Here is a 21420-nt window from a genome sequence, read left to right as displayed (position 1 = left end):
CGCCCGCACAGCCTGTGTGCGCGCGCGATGCCGTACTAATACGGGTCAGGCTCTTAAAGCCCAGGGCACAGACGCGTATTAATACGTCATGGGCTGTAAAGGGGTTAGAGACCAGGATCTTGTGGAGACTGGTCCGCCGTACTATTAGCTCAAATAGTTCCGCACTCACTGACCCTAGCTCAGAATGCAGGGCACTCCTAGTTATATGTCACCAGTGTTCTTGAGGACAGCGTTGTTACCTTCTCATGACTGCCTCTGTCACTGGCGAGAAAGATGAGGAGAGCAACCACCCTGTAAATAGTGGTGACCATTATGAATTTGCTATGATATTTCTTACGCTCTCCTACCAAAATGGTACTATGTATCTTGATGTATATATTGCATACGTTGCCCCCTTTTATTTTTTTCTATTCAGCTAAAAAGAAACATGCATATAGAAACAAACCTATAGAATTAATCTGCCTTAAAAGTTAATGGAGGCTCACTTTTAGCCCCTTAACGACTGCTGTAACGCATTTTTATGGCGGTCATTAAGGCTACTTATTCCACAGCGCCACTTTTTAAGTGTATACCCCTGCCTGGCGGCGGCGATTACTGTAGGTGACAGCTGACACCCTGCAGTATCTGCCCCAGTCGGTCTTGATGCCGATCGGGGCCGATTAACCCCTTAAATACTGCTGTCAATTGTGACAGCGGTGTTTAAGTGTTGACAAGGGGGTCTTGCGACCCCCTTAATAACTATCGGACCCCCGCGATGAGAATCGCGGGTCCTGATGGTTACCATGGTACACTGAGATCATGTGATGATCCCAGGGTATGGTGGCCTGTGAGATCCAGCAATAAGCTGGATCTCACAGGCAGAGTCAGTGAGTTCAGAGACTCACTGACAGGTCTCATGCACTGCAGTACAGGAGTACTGCTGTGTATGAGACCAGCGATCAGAATAAAAAATATACATGTCCCACAGTGAAAAAGTAAAAAAAAAAAAAAAAAAGAAAAGTAGAATAAAGCACACACAAAAAGTGCACACAAATCACTAAAATCTGTTTCGCTGCTCAAAACGCAGTTTGTGATAAAACAAAAATAAACGAAAAACGTACACATAATTGGTCTTCCGGAACGCCAAAAATTGCTTTTTCATCATACTGACTCACAAAAAAAGTGAATAAAAATCGATCAAAAAGTCGTAAGTGAAAAAAATTTACATAAATAAAAACACCAAACCGTCCCGCAAAAAAACAAGCCATAATATGGCTCATTCGGCAAAAAAATAAAAAAAGTTACAGCTATCAGAATGCAACGATGCAAAATCAAGTTCTTTATTGTAAAATACGGTTTTTGGTGTGTAAAAATAGCAAAGCATAAAAAAAAATGTATAAATCTGATATCGCTGTAATCATACTGACCCGACAAGCAAATCAGTCTTATCACTTTTACAGCACGGCGAACGACGCAAAAAATAAAAACAATAACTGAATTGCTGGTTTTTGTTCATTCTGTGTCTGAAAAATCTGAATAAACAGTGATCAAAAATTACTATGTGCTCCAAAATGGTACCAAAAAAATCTGCAACTCGTCCCACAAAAAATAAGCCATCATAAAGCGCTGTTCACCAAAAAATAAAAAAGTTACAGCTCTCAGAATATGGCGACAAAAATAACTACTTTTTATAAAAAAAAGCATTTTTACTGTGTGATAGCAACAAAACCTAAAAAAAACATATAAATCTGGTACCGCTGTAATCGCAGCGACCTGAAGAATAAATCCGCCTTATTACTTATTCCGCACGGTGAACTGCGCAAAAATAAAAATAAGAACTATTCTGGTACTGCTGTCTATTTCTTCATTCTGCCTCCAAAAAAATCGCAATAAGGCTCGTCTCGCGTTTATCCTGCACTCTCCGCTGAGCGCTTATGTCGGGGTTTCCGCGTAAATTCACCAAAACCGCAAATCAGACAAAAAATCCAGATGGAGCCATTCACTTAGGAGGCCGATTGAGTCGCTTTGGACTGGTCTCTGTTCCGGCGGCGTATCATCATTTTAGGCTTTTTTTAAGCGCACAAGTGTGGACAACCGCAAATCTGTGTGCGCCTAAAAAGATGGAGACTAGTGTTGAGCCACCCCCGTAGTGTTCGAGTTCGGTTCGGTTCGGTTCGTCGAACACCTTCGAACACCGTTAAAACCAATGGCAGGCAAACAAAAACACATAGAAACACATAGAAAACCCCTTCAAAGGTGTCCAAAAGCTGACAAACTGCTCAGAAGACACAACTAACACATGGAAAAGTGACAAGTACATATAGTCATGCGAAAAGAAAAGAGGTGGAGGAGTAAAAGGAGGGGGAGACACAGATATAGGCATGTCATGCCCTTCTAAAATCCAAAAAGTGAGAAGCCGAGACGGCCAGTCCGCTCCTGCCCGTGCCACCTCCGTGTCGCCGGGTTTGTGCCAGAGCCGCGGTGAACCCTGACGGCCAGCCCCCCTCTCCCAATACTGGTGCCTGTCCGCTGGTGGGTCGAGAGAGCCCCCCTGTGGTGGAGGCAGCTCTAAGCTTTTTAATTTAAATTGTCCCTCTAATTTGAATGAATACACTTTAAATCCATTTACAAGGATCTATTGGAGGGCAAGTCTCATGCCAGCAGCCGCGTAATTCCAGCTCCAGTAGCGTCCACTAAAGCTGCTGCAGTTAAAAAGCTTTTATAAGGATCGAGCTCGGCTGTCCACCGCAAGGCATCCTAGCCCCTATGCCTTGGGGTGCCTCCTGATGCTCTTCACTGAGTATCCCGTGGTCCCGAAGCATTTCCTTTGAAAAAATTAAGTGTCCAAACTACAGGTGGTGTAGCTTGCTTAACAGCCGGGATAATCCGCTGACTAGCAGACACTGCTACTAGGCACAAAGTATTTCCTGGGCTAGATGCAGTTAAAAATTTGTAAGTAGATACTCTCGTTGGATGCTGAGAAAGCATTCCATAGAGTCTCCTGGCACGCCATATATGATTCTCTTAAAAAGCTTGGGGTAGGGGTCTAGGGGACCCTTTTATAGCCAAAATCACGGCCCTGTATCACAATACGTCACCTAGGCTGAAGATAAATGGAACTGTAGCACCGAGGGCTCGGTTGCTACAGACGTATTGCACCTCACCCAGAGGTGTGATATCTCACTCTCAGATAAGGATGGAGTGTGGATCAGGACCCGACACCTGCATGCATTACACCACATTGCCGTGGGGCAGGGCGACCAATATGCCTCTGAGATGGGCACGACAGTCCCTGTCCCTGGCTGGAGTGGGGGGAGGGAACACTGAGGAAGGGGAACCCTGCAGTGCAGGAGCAGGGAGGAAGCAGTTCCTGGGTGCATTGAGAAGGGAGTATAAAAGGTGGGCACCATCTTAGTTCAGTGCAGAGAAGTCTGAGCAGAAGTGGCAGGGAGCAGGGGCTCTGCATGAGCTCTGCTCCGGAGGCGGGCCTAGTAACAGAGGCCCAGGCCTGCAAGAGGGAGAAGGAAGGAAGAGGAGCGGAGAAGGCTCCAGGAACCAGGAATGAAGGGATCCCAGGGGTGCGGACGGGCGAGTCGCCACCGCACGCCCGAATCCACCTGCGTGGAGGGGTCAGGCCAAAGGGGGAGACCGGTTCCCGAACTAGTGGAGGCAGGAAACGACCCTCAGCTAGAAACCGGAGGCTCTGACATTTTATGTGGCGCAGCCCCTTGCTCCACCCGCTAGGAAGGCACCACATAGGGTCAGGGAAACTGGCGCCAAGTTTACCAAGAGGAGGCCCGAGGCAGCCGGACAGAAGTGTTGGTAAGAAAGGCCAGACAAAGGACACACAAAGGGGGTCCTGTGAAGCGCTCCAAAGTTATCTGGGAGTTGTCTGAGCCCCTCACCTGGTGAGCACAGTACGACGTGGGCAGCCGTTACCTGCAGACGTGGTCTGGATAATAAGAACTGTGAGTAAAGGCCCTGAACTGCATCACTGACTCCGTGTCGTTACTGCTGCTGCCCTGCACCATCACCCCCATCCTCCGCATACACTGCCCTGAGGCTATACTCCTCCCGTGGGGAGTTATGCTACGCTCTGCTGCACCCACAACACCAGCCTTAGCGGTCTGCCCTGTAGCGGCGGTTCACTCTGACCGCAATCCACGGGTGGCGTAGTCGGACATTTAAACATCAAAACCACATAAATAGTTCCGCCACTGGTTTGACCGCCCTGAGCCACGGAACCGGATCGCCGCCACGAAGACTACAACCACCAGCATCCACCAAAAAGGGTCCGGCTCCGGGTGTCCCAAGGCCCAGGGGGTGCGTCAGAACATTTTCATCACCTTTCACAATCACCAATGGGACAAGGCAGGGATGTCCTCTGTCCCCTCTCTTATACATCCTAGTGACGGAGCACCTGCTCTCATCAATTCGCCATAACCCCAATATTAGGTGGATTGAGGTGGGAGGCACCGAGTACAAGTGCTCTCTATTTGCTGATGATGTCCTAGTATATATCACTCAATCACATATATCCATCCCTGCTGTTATGGCTGAAATAGATCACTTTGTTACATGGTAAAATTTTAAAATCAATGCAGCGAAGTCTGAGGCCCTCGATGTCTCCCTCCCTAAATCCATATAGGATTCCATCCAGTCCAACTTTCCCTTTGCCTGGCCCTCACAGGGTATCAAATACTTAGGAATTCCTATTCATAGAGACCTCTCCCATCTATGTTATCTTAATTTTGGGCCCTTTATTGAACAATTCCATACAGACCACGGTTGGCAAGTTAGAACTGTAAGATTCACTACGTGAACCACTGGTGTTTTGTGGAAAAGCACATGTACACCGCGTTCCAAATTATTATGCAAAAAGTGTTTAGGAGTGATAAGGGAAGAATTTGTTTGTTTGTCAGTTAAACTCATTGATGGTGATGTGTGTCAGGGCTCTTTATATCACTGTAAGCAATTGCAGACACCTGTGCTAATTAGTTTGGCAGGTGTGTCCAATGAAAGGCAAGACTACTTAAAAGGCTCTCTCACATTATTAAGCAGCCTACATTTTCTGCCAAAATGGGAAAGAAAAAGGATGTGTCGGCTGCTGAGAAGCAACAAATTGTGGAGTGTTTAGGTCAAGGCATGACTACAATCAACATTGTGCGATGATCAGGATGAAGTGTCTTGGCAATCAAGAAGTATGTAGCTGATTCACAGTACACACGTGTGCGTGCTGATAAGGGCAAATTGAGGACTCTTTCCTACAGGCAATTACGTCAGGTTGAAAGAGCAGCGGCAAAAAAGCCTTGTCATAGCAGCAGACAAGTTTTTGAAGCTGCTTGTGCCTCCAACGTCCCCCGAACAACAAGATGCAGGGTCCTTCAGAGGTTTGCAGCTGTGCATACGCCATCCTGTCGACCTCCTCTATCCACTTCACACAAGCAGAAACGGCTCCAGTGGGCCAAACATTACATGAAGACTGATTTCAAAACTGTTTTGTTCACGGATGAGTGCCGTGCAGCGCTCGATGGTCCAGATGAATGGAGTGGAGGATGGCTGGTTGATGGACACCCCACGCAAACACGGCTACAGCGCCAACAAGGAGGAGGTGGAGTAATGTTTTGGGCTGGAATCATGGGGAGAGAGATTGTCGGCCCCTTTAGGATCCCTGAAGGCGCTAAAGATGAACTCCATAATGTATGTGGATTTTCTCAAACAGCACTTCCTGCCATGGTTCAAGAAGAAGAACCGTGTATTTCACAGCAAGATCATTTTTCTGCATGATAATGCACCATCTCATGCTGCACATAAAACATCTGCATCTCTGGCTGATATGGGCATAAAAGGGGACAAACTTATGGTGTGACCCCCATGCTCCCCTGACCTCTACCCCATTCAGAACCTTTGGAGCATCATTAAAAGGAGTGTCTATGATGGCGGGAGGCAGTTCACATCTAAGCAACAGCTCTGGGAGGGTATTCTGTCCTCATGCAAAACAATTGAAGCAGAAACCATCCAAAACCTGACAAATTCAATGGACGAGAGAGTTCAGAAGCTCCTTTCGAACAAGGGGTCCTATGTGAAAATGTAACATCACCTAGAATAAAGTTTTGAGTTGAAAACTGTTTGATTTCAGTTTCTAACAACCTGCTAATGCTTATAATTTCAAAAATGACCATTTTTTTGGTCTTTATTAAAATGAAAAGGTTGATCGAAAAGTTTGGGGGATCTAAGAGTGTGGCAACCCAGTAGTCATGATTACTTCGAATTCTGACAATATGAGGGTCATGCTGCAGGTAGTGCAGCAAGAAGGCACTTATGTGTCTTGCGCATCTCGGAGCCCCAAAATTATTTTCCGGGCTAGATGCAGCTAAAAATTATTTTTAATTTTAAATCTGGTGAAGCTTATTATAGATGGCCTAATAGGATCAGTGCTGCACACTGCTACAAAGCCCAAATTATTTTCCAGTCAAGATACAGATAAACATGATTAGTAATTTGAAAGCTTAAAACGGTTGGTAGGGTGATTTTAACCAATCATCAAGCTTTTACTCTCCCCAGGATGACACAGGGGTAGAAAAGTCGTTTCGGATCCATGATTTGTTCATCTTTATGAACGTGAGTCTGTCTACATTATCAGTGGAGAGCTGCGTACGCTTATCTGTCAGCACACCACCAGCAGCGCTGAACACACGTTCAGACAGAACGCTGGCTGCGGGGCATGACAAGATCTCCAAGGCGTAAGTGGCTAGCTCCGGCCATTTATCCAGATTGGAAGCCCAAAAAGAGCAAGGGTCCAGTGACACAGTCGTGGCTTCAATGTTTACTTGGAGATACTCCTGTACCATCGTCTCTAGGCGTTGACTATGTGTCAGACTTCTTGTCTCCTGTGGCCTTGCAAAGGATGGGCTAAAAAAGTGGTGAAATGATTCCGCAAAATTGATGTTACCAGCAGATACTGTGGTTCTGTTACGGTTTGAGTGCTGAACACTTGACGGTCCCACGGTTGGCAAGTTGGAACTGTGAGATTCACTACGTGCACCACTGGTATTTTGTGGAAAAGCACATGTAAGATTCTGCAACAGTCTCTGCTGATACTCCTGCATGCGTGCATCCCTTTCTATGGCAGGAATAATTTCTGCAAATTTACTTTTGTACCGGGAATCTAACAGTGTGGCAACCCAGTAGTCAGGATTATTTCTAATTCTCACAATTCGAGGGTCATGTTGCAGGTAGTGCAGCAAGAAGGCACTCATGTGTGTTGCGCATCCAGGAGCACCAAGTCCCTGTTGTGTTGGTGGCGAGGTAACAATCATGCTTCCTTCCTCTGTCCTCTCCCCCCAACCTCGCACAACAGAAATGTGATCAAGGTCTCCCTCATCTGATGAGTCTTCCATCAGTTCGTCCTCCACTTCTTCCTGGGCTCCTGCACCTTCCTCACTAGTTTGGCTGCTACCATGCGCCCTGGTAAAATCATCTCCCCCACCCTCACATGCCTGCCGCCTTGGTGCTGCCGACCGTCTGGACCTTGCAGATGTTAGCCCTTCCGCATACAACTCCTCCTCCTCTACTTCCTCCACCTCCTCTTGTGCCACCACCTGACTCCGAATTCTGTTTAACATGTGCTCCAGCATGTAAATCACCGGAATAGTCATGCTGATAATGGCATCGTCAGCACTAAACATCTTCGTCGCCATTTCAAAACTGTGCAGAAGGGTGCATAGGTCCCTGATCTGAGACCACTCCTCCAGCGTGATTTGCCCCACCTCTGAATCTCGTTGGCCCAGGCTGTACGTCAGAACGTATTGCACCAGGGCTTGTCGGTGCTGCCACAGTCGCTGCAACATGTGCAGAGTTGAATTCCACCGGGTAGGCACATCGCATTTTAGCCGGTGAAGTGGCAGGCCCAACGACTTCTGTAGAGATGTAAGTCGCTGAGCTGCGGGATGCGAACGGCGGAAGTGAGCACACAGCGACCGTGCCCTCTGCAGAAGGCCATCTAGTCTGGGATAGTGGGCTAAAAATTGCTGGACAACCAGGTTCAACACGTGAGCCATACAAGGCACGTGTGTGACATTGCCCCGGCGAAGGGCCGCACCCAGGTTTGCAGCATTGTCGCACACGGCCTTCCCTGGTTTCAGGTCCAGTGGAGACAACCATTCATGAAATTGGTTCTCCAGAGCTGACCACAACTCCTCAGCTGTGTGACTCACATTTCCCAGACATTTCAATGTAAAAACCACCTGATGACGTTGAGCCCTACTGCCAGCATAGTAAGGAGGTGTGCAGGATCCCTTCTGCGCAGTTAGAAAGCTTGTGGCATGACCAGACAGGCTTTGGGTGCAGGTGGAAGACCGAGAGGAGGTTGAGGAGGCAGAAGCAGTGGAGGAACTTTGACATAAAGAGGATTGACGCACAACTCGTGGGGACGGCAAGACTTGGACAGCAGCCCCTTGTCCTGCTGTCACCATAGTTACCCAGTGCCCAGTCAGCGACATGTAACGCCCCTGTCCATGCCTACTTGTCCAAGTGTCTGTGGTGAAATGCACCCTGTCACACACAGAGTTTCTCAAAGAAGCGGTGATGTTGTGTGCGACATGCTGGTGGAGCGCAGGCACACCTTTCTTTGAGAAGTAGTGCCGACTGGGCATCTGGTACTGGGGCACTGCGACGGACATAAGGTCTCGAAAATCCTCTGTGTCCACCAGGCGGAAAGGCAGCATTTCTGTAGCCAAGAGCTTGCAGATGGTGAAATTCAACCTCTTAGCTTTCTCATGGCTAGGAGGAAATGGTCTTTTACTTGTCCACATCTGAGGAACCGAGGGCTGGCTATTGTGCTTAGACGGGGTTGATAAGGGTGTCCCCGGCAAACTGCCGGTCTGTGAGGAAGATGCAGGCGGACATGTTAGGTTGCCTTGATCCAAAGGTGGTGCTATCGATGTCGGACAGCGCTCAAGACCAGCTGGTGTTACCACCTCCAAAGAAAATGATGACCTGCCAATCACGCTGGCTGTTGCGGGTAAAGAGGTGGCAGGTCTGCGCCCCAAAACAGGTGTGACTGCTGTCCCCCCAGTCACAGAGGATGAAGAGGCCGCGGATGCACAAGATATGGCAGACGGTGGTTGGCCCGGCCGGCTAGACCGCATTGTAGCACACTGAGCTTCCCACTGCAACTTATGCTTCATGTCCATGTGCCGGTTCATGCATGAAGTACTCAAACTATGTATTTTTTGGCCTCTACTTGGCTTTTGCTGACAAATGTTACAGATAACACGAGTTGGGTCATCTTTATCGATCTGAAAAAATGCCCAGGCTATGCAAGGCTTAGCACCCATGCGACCTGAAGAGCCACCACGACTTGTGGTGAGAGGCAGAGTTGTGTTTGAGGATGCAGTTGTTGACGTGCTTCCAGTACTACGTCTCTGTCCAGGAAGGCGCAACCTGACCTCGTCGTCACTAGCATCTTCCTCCACCTCCTCTGCTGACCTCATCTCTTGGCTGACTGTGGGTTGACAGTAAGTGGGATCTCCGACCTCATCATCATCACCCTGTGCGTTATCACACCCGTCGTCCTCAGAGCCAACCTGTTCCTGCCCTGACAAAAAACTAAAGTTGTCGCTCCAATCAGGTATTTGAGTCTTATCATCGTCTTTCTCATTGTCTCCACCAACAGGAGTTACAGTTTGGGAATGAGGGTCTACATTATGGTCAGAACCTTCTGCGTCTGGTCCTGGATCCGACTCATAAAGATTCTGGGCATCAGTGCAGATCATTTCCTCGTCTGGATTCACAGAAGCGCTGGAGTCGACCTCTGATTCCCAGGCTATAGTATGAGTAAACAGCTCTGCAGACTCAACCATCTGTTCTACCTCATACTCAGACGGGCAGCTGGAGATTTGGGAGCTGTGAGGAAGCAAGTGCGATTTGGGTGACACCTTTGAGGACTGGAGTATTTGTGATGTTGAAGTTGATGTGGAGGAGAGCCCACTTAAAGGAGCACTTGATATCCGTTGAAGCACCTGCTGTTTTTGTGCCTCATCTGGAATTTGTAGCGATTGGCGTGGCCGTAAGAAAGGGATCTTATCACATTGTCCGCTAAAAGAAGTAGACATTTTAGTTTGGCTGGAAGATGGTCTTTCTTCTGCACCTACCCCACGGACACAACCTTTTTTCCCCTTCCCAACACGCCTATTCCCCTTTCCACCAGCAGCAGGCCTTTTTCCACTCATTTTGGTGGTTAACTAATTCACAACTCTGGAGTTGTTTGCACAAAAAAACAATGGATGGTAACCGAGCAGAGCTGAGTGGCCAAACTGTGGTATTAGGCCAAAACTATTGGCTGGGTTAGATGGAGAAAAAAATTATTTTTAATTTGCAACCTGATGGAGGTCAGTATAGATGGACTAATAGACCAAGTCCCACACACCGCTAGAAGCCCAAATATTTTTTCAGAGCTAGATGCAGAAAAAAATTATTTTTAATTTGCAACCTGATGGAGGTCAGTATAGATGGACTAATAGACCAAGTCCCACACACCGCTAGAAGCCCAAATATTTTTTCAGAGCTAGATGCAGAAAAAAATTATATTCAATTTGCAACCTGCTGGAGGTCAGTATAGAAGGACTAATAGAACAAGTCCCACACACTGCTAGAAGCCCAAATATTTTTTCAGAGCTAAATGAAGAAAAAAATTATTTTTAATTTGCAACCTGATGGAGGTCAGTATAGATGGATTAATAGACCAAGTCCCACACACTGCTAGAAGCCCAAATATTTTTTCAGAGCTAGATGCAGAAAAAAATTATTTTTAATTTGCAACCTGATGGAGGTCAGTATAGATGGACTAATAGACCAAGTCCCACACACTGCTAGAAGCCCAAATATTTTTTCAGAGCTAGATGCAGAAAAAAATTATTTTTAATTTGCAACCTGATGGAGGTCAGTATAGATGGACTAATAGAATGATGCTATGCCCAAAAGATTTTACTTCACTAGGTGCAGTAAAAAAATTGGTATTCTATACACAGGTGGTATATCTTGCAACACAGATAGGCTACTCCACTGACTAACACACTCTGCAATAGGCCAAAAAGGATTAGCTTTGCTAGATTCAGCCAAATGCTGTGAAAAAAACTTGCACAGCACTGGCACAGACCTGCCTGGCAAAAACTGATAGGAACTGATGTAACCTAGTCCTGAAAAGGACTCCAATTACAATTAGTCTTTACTCCCACAATCTATCTATTTAAGAGCACAGACCTGCTTGATAAAAGTCGTAGGAAATGCTGTAACCTAGTCCTTAAAAGGACTGCAATCACAACTATTCCCTACTCCCAAGCTATCTGTATATTTGTGCGAAAATTGGCTTGAAATTAACAAGGTATAGCGCACACAGCAACAGCGGTGCCGTCTAACACGCAGCTGCAGCAGTGAGAAAATGGTGGCGACGGGGAAAATGGCTTGGTCTTATAGGGCAAGGACATGTGACATACACTGCCAATCACACATGCCCTTGCTTGTGTGAAAAAAAGCACTTCGCTCCGTGTGTGCGCTGCTGATAGGCTGACAGATTGCACCTCCACACTGCAAATGCGGGAAAGAGAAAAAAAAATGGAGATCTTCATTGTTCCTGCAGAGATCCATCCCCTGCCCCTCCCCCCGCCCCGCTGTACACTCAAACTGCGTATTAACATTAATTTTCATCATTACTGAGAAAAAATCCAGTTATGATTTTGGTGCACGAACAGTTATCGAACATAACCTCGAACAGCCGAATTTTTCTCAAATTGTTCGTGTTCGCCGACCGGCTCGAACACCGCCCAAAACAGCTCGAATTTGAGATTGGCGAACAGTTCGAGTAGAACAACGCTCATCTCTAATGGAGACCACCGGAGCAGACGTCAAACGGACTCCAAAGTGTCTCCATCTGCCTCTTTGTGGTGGGTGATTCCGTTGGGGGTTTCATCTGAATTGCATTTTTGTGGGATTTACACGGAAACCCCGTCGTAAGTGCTCAGCGTAGACTGGCGATCCAGTCTTATTCTGGAAGCAATCGAAAATTATGTACCCTAAAATGTTACCAATAAAAGCCCTAATTTATTCCACACAAAACTAGCCCCCTCTCAGGTCCGTAATCTGTCACTGGAACTATAGGGGGTCCCATGTTACTGGTAGAACAAAGACTCTGGAAAAGCGAAGTGGCTCCCGCCCCCCTCAAATAAAAACCAGTGAATTCTGCGCTCCCAAATCCAAATGCCCCCTCCTTCTGAGCCCCACTGTGCCTAAGCCGCAGTAAGTGGCCAAGTGTTTGACATTATTGTAGTGGGGAGAGCACTTAATTTACGGGGTGTGTGTCACCAGGAGAAAGGTATGGGGGCGCTACACTTTATGGGGCACAATGTATGGGCACTAAACTGGCATATTTGGAATTCTCCAGAATAAAGCCTGGCCTGGATGTTACATAATAGTCACTGCAGTAGTAGATGAATTCATGGAGATGTGTAATTTATACAATGGGGTCACTTTTGGGGTTTTTCTGCTGTTCTGGCACCTTAAGGGCTCCGCAAATGTCGCCCACAAACTTTTCTACCAAAATCTATACTCCAAAAGCCAAATAGCGCTCCTTCCTTCTCAGCCCTTACGTGTGGCCTAACAGTAATTTCTGATAACATATGGGGCATCATCGTGTTCGGGAGAAATAGCATAACAAATTATGGGGTCCGTTTTCTTCTGTTATCCATTGCAAAATTACAAATCTGGGGCTAAAACTACATTTTTGTGAAAAAAATGAAAATTTTCACTGACCACTTAATGTTATCAAATTCTGTGTAGTACCTGTGGGTTCAAAATGCTCACTATACCTCTAGATAAATTCCTTGAGGGGTGTAGTTTCCAAAACGGGGTAACTTGTGAGGGTTTTCCACTATTTAGGCACATCAGGGGCTCTTCAAACTCGACATGACACCCGCAGACCATTCCATCAAAGTCTGCATTCTGAGCGTCAGTCCTTCCTTTCCAATCCCTGCCGTGCGCCCAAACAATAGTTTTCCCCTACATATGGGGTATGTCTGTACTCGGAAGCATTTGCACAACAAATTTTGGTATATTCACATCTAGCAGGTTTTTTTTTTTTGTAATAAATCTGCCTTGTGTGAATGCACCCTAATTCAGGATATATATTTGTATATACATTGGATTACTTATACTGCGTTAAAGGGGTTGGCAGCTTAAAAGATAAATATGGGTGAAATTGGCAAATAGCCGACTTAGCAATATATCTCATAAAAGTTCTGAGTGTCATAAAAAGATGTGCCCCCTTGTTAAGCCGTGCTTTCTTCCTTGACAGCTCTCCGCTCCTGTGCTGAAAATGGACACTGAAGAACAGTCTGTTAGTAATCTTGCGCTACCTCATTACACATACTCAATAGGAAAATGTCACATACCTTTATTTGCCTTTATTCAGTTCATACATGTCTAGGAAACTAGTGCATGCGCAATGTGCTTCCCTGGAAGTAGCGCAAAATGTTCATTAGCTCCCAATTTCAGAATGCAGTGGTTTGCTGTCTGGGCAGAAAGCTTTTCTTAAAAAGCCTTCTGAAAATCGGAGATTGCCTGTATCACCACATCTGTATACACTCAACTCCAAATCATCTCTGCAAACCAAGGGCACTTAAACAGAAGCGGCACAACAGGCAGAACTAGATTGTATACACAAGTGATCATAGGAGAATTGTAATGCTAATAGGCCTACATTATGCATGCCCTAAATACAGTCAAACATTCCTCTCCTGAAAACAAACTTGTTGGTTGGTATTGAAGTCCTACTACAACCTACTACATATTGATCTTGGACTTGGGAATACCCCTTAAAAGTAAAACACAAGGAGCATAGTCAGAATAGAGCATCAAAAATACATGATTCTTGACGCCAATTATTTGGCTTGCCATAGATTCAGATCATAATAGTCTGCATGGAATAGACTTCTATCTAGGCATCTGAAGAACTGGAAGGTTCACGTCACAATTCTTCAGACACTCAATGGAGTTTTTATATTTTTGGGGGAGTGGCACTGGGGAAATCCGCATCAATCTTGGGTACATTTGTACACGGTTTTTGAAGAAACTCGGTAGGGAGGTTGTTCCAAACATCTCGGAAAATTAACAATACCAATCATCTCCTTTATGTAACCTCAGATAGACTTGATGTTGAGGTCAATGCTCTGTGGAGGTCAAATCATCAAGTCCAGGTCTCCCTGTTCTTCTTTACACTAAATAAAGTTCTTAATGACATTGGCCGGATGTTTGGGTGGTTGTTCTGCAGCAGAATAAATTTGAAGACAATCTGAGACGCCCTGGATGGTATTGCATGAAGGATAAGCATTTGCCTGTATTTCTCAGCCTTGAGGACACCAATATTTCTGAATAAATTCCCAACTCCATTTTGCTGAAATGGAGCCTCACATTGCAAGGAATCTCCATCATGCCTCACTGTTGACTGCATTATTGTATTCCTCTCCATCCTTTGGTGAACAAGCTGCCTCCTGTTACAGTCAAATATTTCACATTTTGACTCCTCAATCCAGAGCACTTGCTGCCATTTTTCTACACCCCAGTTGCTTAGCCTTGCTTGCATGTTGAAGGTTTAGTATTTGGCCACAATTCTTTTATGGAGACTACTTCAGACACAACATCTCTGAAAATGTGTTTTTAGCTGGGTCCCACTGGTTTCTGCTAGTTCTGAGCTGATGGCTTTGCTGGACATATTTCGAAGGGAAGTCAGCATGATGTGTCTTTCATTTGCTGCACTAAGTTTCTTAGGCCAACACTGCGTCTATAGTCCTGAACGTTGCCCATTTCTTGGTGCTTCTTCAAAAAAGCTTGAACATCACAATTTGAAATAATTTTGCCTGGGATAGACCTTGCTGATGCAGTATAACTACCTTGTGTCTTGTTGCTGTGGTCAGGTCAGTCTTGCCACAGTGTATATAACCTCTGGCATGAAACGGTCTTCCACAACCTTACCTTTTCCTCTTACACAGCTATTTCTGTTTCGGTTAATGACTGTGTTTCAACCTATATATGAAAATTAGGATCATTATCACCTTTTGTGGTATATTTAGTTACTCATACACCTGACTATAATCTTACAAAATCTCTGACTTTGTGCAAGTGTACCTATAGAATTGATGCTGTTTAGAAGGCAAAGGGTGGTCACACAAGAAAAATATTGATTTTGATTTAGATTTCTATTTTGTTAATTAACAAAAATAAACTAACACTACTTCTATTTTTGAAAGAATTCTTACTTTGCAGTATTTTTCCACTCCTGCCTAAATCTTTTGCTCAGTAATGTACATGCTTATTCTACACATTTGTGAATACGATCCATAAATTAACTGGTAATTATAAATTAGTTCAAAATGGAACATAGACATCTTAAAGGGAACCGGTCATGTCTTCAAATTTGGGGTTAATCTGTAGGTTAAGTGTTCTGAAGCTGCACTGAAAGCCCGTTGACCCAGAGGAAATTAACTTTATTCCTCCCTACAGCCTCTGACTTTCAGTCATAGAGGCGCGGCTGCAGTCACTGCTCAGTCCATAGTGAGCAGCGGATATAAGAACGCTCCAGCGCAGCCGTCTCTGCAGTGTGTCAGTGCGGAGAGGGCTGTCAGTGAGCCAGTGCGTGTTTACTGAGCGGTGCCTGAAACCACACCAGCCAACCAGCCGAACCTCTATGACTGAAAGCCGGAGGCTGCCAGGAGGAATACAATTAATTTCCTCCCAGCACCCGGGCTTTCAGTGCAGCAGTCACACAGCTTTATAACGCTATTAACTTGCAGATTGACCCCATATCTGCAGGATAATGGCGTTTGGGGACATGCCAGGACCACGAACCTTACTGTTACTGAATGGTTTTTATTTATTTTTTGGCAGCAGATGACCTATACTTTTATCTAGTAATTATAATGTGGATATCATTCTTAATATTTTCCAGGAAAACAACAAACCTTTGCAAATAAGACAATTTAAGTATGTTTTAATGTAAAACCTGTTTCTTGTATGTTTTGTTTCTATTTTATTAGGATTATCATCAGACGCAAACCTATTAACCCCTAACACTGAGAGTAGCTGTGATCTTACAACCAGGACAAAGTCGACAAGTGGAAATGATGATAATACATCCCTTGACCTTGAGTGGGAAGATGAGGAAGGTAAGAGATGGTCCGAAAGCCAAGAACAATTTGAGGAGATTATTTCCTTATTACATACTACATATGAGCAGATGTCTTGGAGGACAATTCAACAATCCTTTAATTCACAGCACTGTAATGCCATAATAGCTTGTCAGGGACTGTCCATTTCTCAAATTCTCTGCTAATGTTTGCTATCTAATAACTAAATTCAAGATTTCGTTGGAATTTAGCTTGACAATGACAAACACACAGTTTAAGGTTTGAGACATTGCTTCTTCACTCATAATTGATCTATGTTGGATGCTTTTTTCCTATACTGGTTTAATTGGTGGATGATGCCTGTTTTGATGATTTATTACTTCTGGTATTTTCCTCACTCAGTAGTGCCTGGATGCCTTCATTTATAAAGTAGATATTACACGTTATTGGTATTCGATTCTGTGATAGGACATTGATCCAGGGAACTAGTCTGAGTGCCACATGTAGAGTCAGGAACGAATTTTTCCTCTTATTGGGTAATAAGCATCTGCTTTACGGTGTTTTGCCTTTCTCTGGATCAACATGTTAAGTCCATAGAGTTCAATTTATAACCTATGTCTACCATCAACTTTAAAAACTATGAAACTTTCAGTATATTAGAGCATTACATATCCAGCAGGCTAATGATCCTTGCCTGTTAGGGCTCATTCAGATGTAGGATGAATTCTGTCTATATTTCTCAAGGTTAGAACTCGCACGTATTATAGTCTATGCACCTGTCCACATGTTCTTGTATTTCTGCACCAAATAACAGACTTGTCTGATTTTTTTTTTTTTTTTATCCAAGTCACCGATTAAATTCGCCAATGCAAGTCTATGGATCCATGAAAAAATTTTTTTAACTGTAAAGAAATGCAAGAGCACAATAGGGTCTTATCCAGGTTAAAAGTTTGACTAAATAAAAGTAGAACCGCTCACCTTGTAAGGTTGTGTGAGACACAACGCTTAAAGAGCCTCAAGCAGCAGCTTCCATAGAATATCATACAAAGGTAACCGGATTGCAAGAGTTTCTGCGCTCTCTGGAATTATAGCAAATTGCAGTAGTAGATAAAATTGTAGGTTTATTGTCAACGTGTTTCAGTGTCCGACTCCTTCCTCAGGACAAGCATACAAAAATAGCGAGGTAGTACAAACATACATGGTTTAAATACTGAAAAAAAAAAGCGCCAAGTGCAGGAGGAGCATATACAATCACATGTCAAAATACCGCAAATGAAGGTATATAGTTACATATATTTTTAGTGTAACCAACAGAGGGATATACATATATTTGACAATAACAAAAGATATAAATAAATCGTATGCCTTTGAGCACACCACATTAAACTGACAATTTTTGAATAGTCCACTTTATTATATTTATTTATATCTTTTGCTATTTACAAATATATGTATGTCCCTCTGTTGGCTCCACTAAAAATATATGTTACTATATAACTTCATTTGTGGTGTTTTGACATGTGATTGTATATGCTCCTCCTGCACTTGACGCTTTTTTTTTCTTCTGCATTTACACCATGTATGTTTGTACTACCTCACTATTTTTGTAAGGTTGTCCTGAGGAAGGAGTCGGTGGACTTTGAAACGCGTCGACAATAAACCTACAATTTTATCTACTACTATTTGTCATAATCCCAGAGAGCGCAGAAACACTTCCAATCCGGTTCCATTTACATTTTTCACTGACCAGAAACCTCCATCAGTTTTTTTTCTCATGTACAAATTTGGCCTTTTCTACATACAAAATAGATTTCTCCAGCTAAAGCCTCATTCAAAAGTCAGCAATTTATTTCCAATTATATTATCAAAAACTGTCCCCCTGCTGGGACCCCTTAATGGTCTTCTATAATACATGGGAAACCTGGCTTAAAATACAGTGGGCTGTCTGTATAATGTAGGACAGAATAGGTCCTCCAGACGGAAAGAGGAACGCTGTGTAGCCAATTTATGGCTAAGAGATGAAAAGGGACACATTGCCTAATAGGTTACATTAACATAAGTTTTGTTTTTCACCCTATAAATAATTGTAACCTTTCCATTTACCTAGGAATGAACAGGATGGTTCCAATGCGAGAACGCTCAAAAACAGAAGAGGACATCCTCCGAGCAGCTTTAAAATCCAGCGGCAAGAAACCCGGAAGCCACACCGCCTCTGCCTCCGATGACTCGAATGGACTTGAGTGGGAGAATGATTTTGTGAGCGCGGAGATGGATGACAATGGTAACTCGGAATACGCAGGGTTTGTTAACCCCGTGACTGAACTTTCTGCCGGCCAGCAAGACAGGTAGAAAAGGCTGAGCACCAAGGAATGTTGTAATTTTCACATAAAAGAAAGCTTTCTCCCCTTCCTCATGAGTTACATGAATGTACAGATTTTTGAGAGCCTTTTTTTATTCAATAAAGTGCAATCTTCCTTTGTTTTCTGCAGACGTTTCTTAGTGATATACAATAGGAAGGTGGGTAGTTGGGCGTTTCTACACTTCAGTTGTAAGTGATATGCACTATTTAAGAACTTGATACTTTGGCAGTAGTTTTGCACTTTGTCTCTTAGAGCCAGTGACTTCTTGGATTATTGATTTTTTTTGTTTAACTTGGGCTCTGTTCACATCTGGGTTCGAGCTGCCAAAGATTCTGCTAAATATGGTGGATAAAATAGTGAAGGAAATTGCGTTATTTCATCCGGTAACATGACCGTAAACAGATGGACCCTAAACTGTTGTCTGTAGTGATGAGCACTAGTGCTCGTTACTCGAGTTTGCCTAGGGTGCTTGTGTATGCACTGAGTATCGTGGGTGCTCGAGTGACATGTTCCCGTCCCCGCTTGTTTCACAGCTGTTAGACAGCCACAAAACAAGCGGGCATTGCCTGACAAACATGGGCAATCCCTGCACGTTTTGTGGCTAACCGCCGCAAAACATTTAGGCGCGGGGACTCAAGCATTTCACTCAAGCATCCACGATATTCTGTGCATAGCCGAGCACTTGTGCTCATTACTAGTTGCCTGTCATGTATGGGCTGTCACTGCCGTAGTTTTTGTATTTCAGGCCCTATCACAGAACAGACATGTAGATCTAACACAGATATGAATGAAGGCTTCTATGGCTTTTGTTGGCAGCACTCTATAAATGTACACGTGGTTGCTTTTGTGATGAGCTGAACGTGGATCTGCGCAATGGTTGTAGATTATGAAGTGATCGGAGCTCGCCTTATATCTTGTACATTCCACTATAGGACACTTGAGGACTTGATGTCAGTATATAAGTCCTGTTCAGTCACAGGTGAGCACAGTCAGTATTTCTTGGCTCTAGCAGGACACTTAATACCACATGCATGATGTGATTTCACAACAGATTGTTTATCTTGCATCAATAAAACTGATAGCTTTACACCATCCTAAGAGGTTATGTACACCTCCAGAACCAATTTATTCTCTTAATAAATAACATGAAAAATTAAGCAACTTTTCAATAGGTTCTAGTTAAATATTTCCAATCATTTTTTTTCATTGTAGCCGGACTACTCTTCCATAACAGACGGAAAACAAATTCTTTGTAGTGTATTCTTGCAGTCTTAAAGGTTTTGTCCCAAGAACAAAGTACACAGCCATTACACAGTACACAGCAGGGTCACATTTATGAGATTATCTCAGCACAGGAACATTTTTTTTAACACATCTAATTGTGGAACTTATTTTTATTCCAAAATCTATTGATTAAAATATACTTTGTTCGAGGGACAACCCCTTTACAACTTTTTCTATTTGTCCCCCACTTGTACTTGTGTACATATGGTAGAGTAGCTTGATGTAGACAGATCTATGGGAGTATGGCTGCAAGCTTCAGCTACCCTGAGTTTGTTTCTACAGCTCCTATGTGTCTCCATTGAAACGAATAGCAAACAAAGTAAGATCTTTTTAAATAACACCTACTGTGAATTTGATTTGTTTCTATATGCATTGAAAGAGTGAGACAAAAATGATTGTAAAAGTCGACGTAAACTTTAAAGGGAATCTGTGAGAAGGTTTATGCTTCCCATTCTGAAGGCAGTATAAATTAGTGACCAAGACTCTGATTCCAGCGATGTATCACTTACTGGGCTGCTTGGTAGTTTTGATAAAATATGCAGTTTTCTCTGCTGCAGATCTATCCATTTTCTGAATGCCTCGCTCTGTATAACCCCGCCCACACCACTGTTTGACAGCTTTATGTGTATACTGTGCATAGGCAGAAAACTGACAGTTGTGGGGGAGGAGTATAGGGCTGCAGAAAATAACACAGTAATAGGGTATGTGTACACTGAGTTTTTTAGGAGGTTTATTTTTTTTTTTGCTAGAAACTTAGCTTAAACTCCAAATCCTCCTCTAAAACTTGGAGGTTCTGCTCAGTCTCCTCTCTGAAAATTTTGCTGTAGTTTTGACAATATGGCATGTGCACACTAAGTCTTTTGGCAAAGAACAATAAGTGACACACACCTGCAATTATGGTATCTGTCCTGATTTTATGTTGTATTCAGATGGGGCAGCAAAACCTGGTGACCGATTCTCTATATCTATTGGGACACTTACCTACCCATAGTTTGTATAAAGACATGGATGTTGCAGGTGGGCCTTTATTCTATATTTTTTAAAAAGTTACATGCATAACTGGAAGATGTAATCTTTCAAGGATAGCCTCATTAAAACCTAATTTCCTGTCCATCCCTGCAGTAATTTTTGGCAAGCCCTGCAGTCACATGCCAACTAGCGTTTGAGCTACTTCTCTCAGTACAACAATGAGAGAAGCAGGGGAAACTCTAGTAGGCATGTGACCGCAGCCATGCAAAGATCATACTTGCTGTCACATAATGTCCGCTGAAAGTGGAGCCGAATACTAACTGGGTATACACATCTCAGATTTGACAGTTAAAATGACTTTTTTTTTTTTTGTTGAAAAACTATAAATAAAAATTTGTTATTATAGGCCACCTGTGTTACCACTAATCCTGAACAGTAATATCAGTTGTGGCCTGAGTAAAATGAGTGTTCTTTACTCTGGCATCTGCTATTCAGGAAAGTTTGATAACGGCAGCATCATGTGAAATTTTATGAGTAACCGCAGCACATTTAGTGCTGACTTTTTATTTTATTCCTGGTCTTCCTGAAGACTCTTAGCCATTATGAGAATTATACATTTTATATGACAAGTCAAATAATTCAGACTGATGATC

General features: G+C 43.8%; 1 protein-coding gene across 2 annotated transcripts in view; it reads left to right on the top strand.

The window, feature by feature from the left end:
* Positions 1 to 18633, top strand: part of AP1AR (adaptor related protein complex 1 associated regulatory protein) — an 83863-nt gene extending 65230 nt beyond the window's left edge. For both annotated transcript variants that reach the window (XM_073640692.1, XM_073640682.1), the window contains 2 exons: positions 16065 to 16193; positions 18262 to 18633. In XM_073640692.1, coding sequence (XP_073496793.1) covers positions 16065 to 16193; positions 18262 to 18503 — 371 coding nt within the window. In that variant the 3' untranslated portion in view covers positions 18504 to 18633. The remainder of the gene's footprint in view (positions 1 to 16064; positions 16194 to 18261) is intronic.
* Positions 18634 to 21420: the final 2787 nt, after the last annotated feature.

Source organism: Phyllobates terribilis, unplaced genomic scaffold (assembly GCF_046119375.1).
Source record: "Phyllobates terribilis strain yellow unplaced genomic scaffold, ASM4611937v1 Scaffold_1__5_contigs__length_1240528914, whole genome shotgun sequence".
In the NCBI taxonomy this organism is placed as follows: Eukaryota; Metazoa; Chordata; class Amphibia; order Anura; family Dendrobatidae; genus Phyllobates; species Phyllobates terribilis.
This window is presented reverse-complemented; position numbering and strand designations above follow the sequence as displayed.